The 8,433-nt window shown below is 38.9% G+C and overlaps 1 protein-coding gene across 1 annotated transcript; it reads right to left on the reverse strand.

The window, feature by feature from the left end:
• Positions 1-2: 2 nt before the first annotated feature.
• pebp1 (phosphatidylethanolamine binding protein 1) lies at positions 3-5,482 on the reverse strand. Its single transcript, XM_053481116.1, has 4 exons — positions 5,275-5,482; positions 3,085-3,194; positions 2,727-2,827; positions 3-769 (listed from the first exon to the last, which is right to left on the reverse strand). The coding sequence occupies exons 1-4, from the start codon at positions 5,407-5,409 to the stop codon at positions 552-554; spliced, it is 564 nt and encodes a 187-aa protein (XP_053337091.1). The 5' UTR covers positions 5,410-5,482; the 3' UTR covers positions 3-551.
• Positions 5,483-8,433: the final 2,951 nt, after the last annotated feature.

The raw sequence follows: 8,433 nt of genomic DNA on the forward strand, positions 1-8,433 counted from the left end.
TCTGAATCCATTTATTTTATTATTTTTATTTTGTTCTTGTAACCAGGGACATTTAAGTAGATCGTAAGAGAGCCACAATATTAACACGGAAATTAAAACAGTACCCAGGGGAACGAGTATAAGGGGTAAAACAACTTAAACACTGGTACATTTTCACATTAAAGAAAAACTTAAATGCTCCTGTTAAGTGCAACATGTTCGGCAAGTAAGGCAAGAAAACAAATTACTGACTGCTTTGAGGTGGGAGAAATGACACAAGAGAGCGTAATAATGTCCGATGATCTCACATAGTCGAATCAAATCTGCATAGCAAAAAAAATCATTATTCCAGCGCACTTAGATTTTTTTTTTATAATCTCCTGAAATAAAAACCTGTTTAAATCCTTAAATGCACTATTTTTTTTCTGTCAGTTATCAAAATCAAAGCTCAACATGCCGATTTAAAGCTATCACAACATTTTTTTATTTTTTGCCATATCGCCCACCTACGGTATCCTAATCGTGTACTAAAGCCACGTTTAGGACGCTAACAGTGCAATAAATCTTCCTGTTTATTTTCCTGATAGTTGCTCGTACAGTTTGGGGACGTAGTTGTCCCACTCAGCCTGGTAGCAGGTGCCGGCCACCGGAGCGCCCAGGCCGTACTTCTTGCGGAACTTCTCGATTTTGAATTTTCCGCGGTTGTCTCCTGAGCGGTTGGTCAGGACGAGTTCGGTACAATTTACCGTCCCAGACTGCTCGTACACCAACCAGACGTAACGGTGGAGGCCTGTAACATACACACATACATACATACATAAATAAAAAAAATTATCCAAAAAAAATTTTGAATCCTTAATGTCTTTAGATAACGCTGGTCTGATTTGTCCGCGTTCGTATAAAAAATCCTCTAGGAGGGGTACATCAAAATCCATTGGATGCGTTTTGCAAATGATCCAAAATAATTGACTTCCTGTTGAGTTGAGCACATAACATGCAATGCGAAAGCTGTTCAGCTTGAAGAGCTCTCAATGTGTAACGGGTTTTGTGTGCATACGTCCAGGTGTGTATGAGCTTTGCAGCCAAATCTCTGTGTGAGATTCTTAGGCATCCTAATAGCAACAGATCCCAACCTATCTGACGTTTTTCATGAGCATGTTAACCCCCCCCCACAAAAAAAAAAAAATCAACAAGAGAGCCCTCACACACTATGACGACCCTACTGGGCCCTAATAAATACATATTACATCATATTGCTTGAACATAAATCGTGCTTGGTGAAAATATATACAGTAGGGATGGGAACCACCGCAGGCCTCTTGATACGTATTCTATGATACATAGGTGCAGATTCAATTCAATTCAATTTTCAATTTTATTTATATAGTGCTTTTAACAATGGTCATTGTCTCAAAGCAGCTTCACAAAAATTAAAGAATTTTTTTTTTTTTAGACAAGAAAAGAAAAGAAAATATTTGGAAGTGTGTATGTGTGAGAAAAATGTGTCTAGATAATAATTAGATGAATGAATGATGAACGAAATGTCTCTGATGAACAAGCCAAAGGTGACGGCGAGGTGGCAAGGGAGCAAAAACTCCCTGAGATGGCAATAGGAAGAAACCTTGAGAGGAACCAGACTCAACAGGGAACTCATCCTCATCTGGGTGATAACAGATAGAAATAACATCATGTGTGTTGTGCAGGTGAAAGCACTAAAGATTCGATTTGTAAAATCTATATACAAATTTATAAATATCCCGATTATATTTCTTTTTTTAAACAACCTGCCAAATGTGACTAGTTTAGAGGCTGATAGAGGAACTGCAACATATTACCACTTCACTTGCGAACAACAAGAACGATAATAATTATCTTTAATAAGATTATTTTGGAGTCAGTGTGGCTATAAGTAATTGCCACATTAAAAGAGTTACGACACACCCCGTGTCCCCTTTTTCTTTTTTTTTAAACAACTTAAACTTGATTGTTTTGTTGTTTTGCAGGAGTTAATATAAAACAAACAAATGCATTAATCTTCATCTATAATGGGTGTGTTGTTTTGTTCCCAAGAACTTACTGATTGATTAATTATAGCTCTTGATGATGAGCGTGTATGCTTCGCTAGTGCATCTGTACTTGCTCAGTGTAACACAGGGAGCTTCTAATCGTTCTGAGGTCAGTTTAAAACTACAAAACTGCCTAAATTCTACAGGCTGTGACTCTAGAACTGTTCTCAGACCTGTTTGTTTGCGTCTATGAATTTTGGTTGTCGAATTTGACCAATTAGATGCAGCCTGTGTCCCATCTAGAAAGTTTGAGTTTGAAGTTATTTGCATTAAATCATTTGAATGTGTTTCAAAGCAAAACAGCGCTGATATGAACAGAGATGTTGCACAGAAACAGAAATTTCTGATACATTGAAGGTCTGTTAGTAGAGCTTTATTTAACATTTATGAAAGGAGTCTCCAGTGTCGGTGCTTTGCTGCTGAGAAATTTAAATACATGCAGATATCTTCATGCATCTTCTTTAATTCAGCGTTTTACTTTTGACAGAATGTTTTGAGAAATTGTCCCTGAACTTTTGTCTGTTTAGTTTCAATAGTTTAAAAAGTACCTTTTTTATGGTTTAATCAAATATTAACAAATCACTCTCAGACTTTGAACCTGGACCCACCCGACTCCTCGACTGACCCGAATTAATCCTTCTTTATTAATCATTAATTAACAAGGATGGACACAGATCTTACCAGTTCCTTTTGGAGGACCAGAACCGACGTAGTCAGACATCACACACCCGGTGGAGACGTCGTTCCCTTTCACGTTCACGACGAGAAAGTGATGCCATTCTCTACAGGGGAAACACAGGATGTTTCATAAATGACTAACAGGAGGCTTGGGGTAATACTGTTTAACGTACGGTTGGGTGATCTGAATAAAGAACGTCCGTATGGTGATAAATTATCGCACTTTTTTTTATCCTAGAGATAACGCTAAAGTATTGTGCGAGTATGACACCATCGCGCCACTGACGTCCACTACAGAATCCGGTGCTTAGGGTATTTTTTGCTGTTTCTGGTTCCGCATCAGCGCTCCATGGATAAGTACCTGAATTTGGGGTCCTTCCTGCTCGGAGCATCCGGATCAGTCAGGGCGATCGTGTACAGCTTGCTGGAGTCACAGCCTTCCCACTCGATAACTGTGGGACGATTCTGCACCTGAACACACACACAGTCATTTTATAACCAGTTTGTCATCTCTCGATCAACTTTCCTTAGATTAGTACATCTTTCATCCATCCGCCTGTCATTAACTGTACAGCTATCATCCTTTTTACAATGTTTTTTCTCTTTTCGTTCTTTTAAATGTCTACTTGTTTGGTCTGTGCTTCTGTCTTGGGTTTAGGGCTGCAACAATAAATCGCTTTAATCGATAAAAATCGATTACTAAATGAGTTGCCAATGAATTTCATAATAGACTTGTTATGTCACGAGACACGGAGACATCTGATTATTAAAAAAACCACTTTAGTTAAGCGCGGAGCGGAGTGAACACATTCGGTCTTGTGCACTGATGCTACAGTAGCAGAGTTCGGCGCCTCATAGACAGGGCGGAGTAAAAATTTTTTTATTTTTTTTAAATGAGCGGAGGTGAAGGAAAGATACATGGCGGAGAAATCCGTAGTCGTCTCACCCGCTTCGGTCTTAGTGCGTATAATGGTATAATCAACTTAGTGCACACTTGTACTGCTTACTATAACACTGTGACCACATGTGTAAAACAAATTTTATTTTGTGTCTGTATGTGTGTGTGTACAGCGCACGAGTAAAGCAAAAGCAAGTCTCATTAGAGATGTTAAAAATTCCATGTTCTCTCCATGTGTCTGTGTACGCGCGCGTCATTGGACACCGTGCCACACAAACCCCTCCTACTTTCACCTTCACAGACACACACACTTTCTCTCTGCTCTACACAGAAACACTGCTCTGTCGCGATTCTTTTTAAAGGTAAAGTGCAGGTTAATTTGTTTTATTTTTACTTTACAGCAGTGATTCCATTAGTGTTTTTTTTTTTTTTTTATTAAATTTGGTTCACGAGTGCTTTGGAATACCAGGGTCCACTGATGTAGAGCTAACATGTCTACGTTATTTTGTGTTTTTGTGTCTATTTTTATATTTTATTATTATTATAACAGCTTAAGGAGCAACATGTTTGTGCACTTTCTTAAGATTTTAGTTCTGTTTTTGAATAAAAGGTTGGAAATAAATGCTTTTCTTGGGTTTTTGTTTTTAAACCAGATTCATCGTTTAATCGGAAAAATAATGGACAGATTAATCGATTATTAAAATAGTCAACCCTACTTGTGTGTGCTTTTTTTGCTGTCTGGGTGCATGTCTTTTTCCTTCACAAACCTGCCTTACTTTCGGTTACCTCTCAGTCTGTCTTTATATCATCTACTTTTTTCCCACCATCAGGCTTCTTTCTCTAGTCTGTCATCTGCCTGTTTGTCTGTCGCATTGTATGTCTTTCTGCATGTCTTGGACTGCCTTTCTGTCCTTCTGCCCAAGTGCATTTCTGTCCAACTGTCTTTCCGTCTGTGCATCGGCCCATCATGCTGCCTGTCTGAGACTGTACATGTAAGATGTCCACAGTGAGCAGGAGGTTATTTTCTCCGAGCCTGTGTGGTGTGAGTCCTCAGAGGACACTCCGCCGTGTGGGACTCAACCTTCTCCAGAGAAAAACAGGACAAGTTTTATTTAATCAACTCTGAGTTAATGAGGTGCAGACTTCACCATTATCCTGAGTGAATCATTAAACACCAGGAGAAAAACAGTTTTACCCCCAGTTTAAACTACAGAAACATGCAGGTTTGTTTTCATTACGTCACTGTTAGCAACCGTTACAGCGTCGAGGTCACGTGAACAAATCAGAACTCGCGGTCTCATCCGGGTATCGAGGCTGGGCAAAACAAGAACTAGTTTAACTTCATTACTGTTGGAAAATGTTTAAAAATACAGATATAGAATCAGATATCTGTGATTGATGTCTATCTGAGTATTGATAGAGATTATTATTTAAAAAAGAATAATTATTCTCTAAAATCAGCATAGCTGTTTTACACCGTCAGCGTGACGTCACTAACCTATTTTTGAGGCACGCGCTCAAAAATTTGGGGGCACAGCAAAAGCGAAACTACGTAATGACTCTAAAATATACGCAGCTGTTTTTACAATCTTAGTGCACGACTTGTGCAGCAACTCTGCATTATGCAAAGCCGACATGTTCGTGCATTCTAACCTGAGTGGGAGTGAGCACTTTCCCCAGCTCGTCAATCTCCACAGAGCCGTATTTAACAGTCAGGGGTTTGCTCGGCTTTTCCTCCACCTCACTGAGGGAAAGAGGCCCCGTCCACTGCTCGATATCCACCGGCATGGTTGTTTTACTATTATTCTTCGTACAGACAGAAACTCGAACAGGCTCCTTACAGCTCCTGAGCAAAGACCCAAATCGCCTCTATGTCGCCCTCTAGTGGTTCTTAGTCTCACGTTAGATTGATTCACGGAACAACCAATCATCTTTTGAGAATGTCTTGACCGTTTCATATGATTGGTCAGATTGGTGGCTCCGCATTGCATTGGTGATTCCGCCTACTGCTATATAAAATGTGGGAGCTCTTTGGCGCCCTCTCGTGGTAACTTCGTCTATTGAAGACAGAAAAATGTGGAAGCAGCTTTTTGGCGCCCTCTCGTGGTAACTTCTTCTATTAAATAAGTTGCCACGAGAGGGCGCCAAAGAGCTGCTCCCACATTTTACATAGCAGTAGACCAATGTACAGTAAGTAGTACAGAATGAAATTTACATTTTCGTAATGTAAATTCCAATTCAATTCTATTTTATTTGTATAGTGCATTTAACAATTGTCATTGTCGCAAAGCAGCTTTACACAATCAAAAGAATTATTTAAATTCAGGATTCAAGAGTCAAAGGTGCTTTATTTGCATGGCAATTTTTAGGGCCCAAGCACTATATAGCAGGACCCTCTTGAATGCCTATGGGTCGCGTTGCCTGACAAGATTTTGCTGGTTATCTCATACACACTTTCACGTAGGCAAACAAAAGTCTTTACACATTTAGAGCTCATTGAGCTGAACAACTTTTGTACTGTATGTCATGGGCTCAACTCAACAGGAGGCCGGTTATTTTCGGTCATCGCAAAAATGCACCCAAAGGATTTTGATATACTCCTCCTAGAGAATTTATACGATCGTGACCAAACATACATCACACACATGCACACATACATACACACACATTACAAATGTTAACATTTACACACACACACACACACACACACACACAAACAAACACACAGACAGACTTCTCACAACGCACACACATGCACAAACACACATATCCCAATGTTAACATTCTCACACTCACATAGACGCACACGCACATATACACAAACACACTCATACTCATGTATATCACACATCACAAATTTTAACACTCACACACTTACATCTCTGTCTCACAATCGCACACAGAAACACACACACACCACTCTCTCTCACACACACACTAACCCTCTCACACACACACACACACACACACACACAGACACACACACACACACACAGACAGACACATGCACACGCACACACACACAGGCACTCAACAAATATTTAGGGCCCAAAGTGACTTTAGCTCAAATTCAAAATTCTAATTCTAATTCAAATTTTATTTGTCACATCCACAGTCATACACAGTACAATATGCTGTGAAATGCTTGACTGCCAGTGACCTTAAAAAATAATACTAGTGAAATATACTGTATAAAGTAAAATATACTTTACAAATAAGAACAAAATATCAATATAGCAAATATAGAAATATAGAAGGAGAAAATAGAAATTTGTCAAAAACAGAAATTTAGAATTTTAGAAATGGCTGGGGTGTGCAAGTATGCATAAAAAGTGACATCTTAAAGTGTCTTATTGAAGTGATTTGTGCAGTGGTTCATAGATGAAAATATAAATATGTAGTGCATGAGTGTGTCCAAAGTGGCCATGAATGCCCAGTCAGTGATGGATGTTAAAAATATGGTATTAGTCCTGTGTTGTGTTGTGGTTGAGAGACCTTATCGCCTGCGGGAAGAAGCTCCTCTTCAGTCTCTCTGTGTTGGCCTTCAGGGAGCGGAATCGCTTCCCAGACCTCAACAGAGAGAACAGTCCATTGTTGGGATGGCTGAGGTCCTTCACAATCTTCCTGGCCTTGGTCCAGCACCGCTTGCTGTAGATTGAGTGCAGGTCAGGGAGCTCGGTGCGGCTGATGCACTCAGCTCATCGCACCACCCTCTGTAGAGCTCGTCTGTCCTGCATGGTGCGGTTTCCAAACCAGGTCGAGATGTTTCCCGTCAGGATGCTCTCTATGGTACAAGAGTAGATATTCCTGAGCACTTAGTGACAGTCTGAAGTCTCTCAGGCGTCTGAGGTGGTAGAGACGCCATCGGGCCTTTTTTATTACAGTGTTGATGTGACAGGAACATGACAGGTCCTGCGTGATGTGATGTCCTGTATAGTGTGTGATATGCGACCGGTTATAGATGGCTTTTTTGAGGTCTTAACACACTCAAATAACACACAGGTTGTGCGGTGCCCTGGGGTGGCGATGGCACAGGGTGCTTGGGCCCGTCATCGTTATTATTATTATAATTATTATTATTATTGTATAATTGTTACACAAGGATGATGTGTTTATTTTTACTAAGAATAAAACTGCAGCATTTTTTATCTTCTTCTTTTGCACGGTTTTTAATACTCATATACAAATAATTGTTATAATAACAAACTGACACTATAGTGTACATTTAATATTTTCTCTAAAATCTTTCAGATGAAAATGTCAATAATTATAACGCACTTAGAAATAATGTACACTTTTTATTATAATCATTATTAAATTATTTTTATTATCTCTAAGATTGATGACCGAATGATGTATTTATATCCGCATAATACCGTAAAAATAATACAAAACAAGACCACTGGTTATATGTTACAGTATAAATCGCTCAACGGTCTACATGGTTGGCATGACCTCCATTTTCCGAACGTCCAATCAGAAGCCTGCTCGGGAGTATGAACTAGCCAATCCGTGTACGAGGGGCGGAATATTCGGAATACGGGTGGATAAATAATAAAAGTCGCCGCTGTCGTATGTGTGCAAAAACAAACAAACAAAAAAAATTTTTTTTTTTTGAAAATTGATTACAAAACAAAACGTTTGTGAACAAAAAGAACACGATAATGTTAATTTAAAGTTCCACAAAATTGTCGATTTTTCATTTATTTATTTATTTTAATCGACTGATAATTTCGTTTATAATTATTAAATTAATTGTCATTATCTATTCTTTTTTTTTAATTTATTTATACAGTTTATTTAGTTAGTAAT

The sequence above is a fragment of the Clarias gariepinus genome, chromosome 21 (genome assembly GCF_024256425.1).
Source record: "Clarias gariepinus isolate MV-2021 ecotype Netherlands chromosome 21, CGAR_prim_01v2, whole genome shotgun sequence".
NCBI classification, from domain to species: domain Eukaryota; kingdom Metazoa; phylum Chordata; class Actinopteri; order Siluriformes; family Clariidae; genus Clarias; species Clarias gariepinus.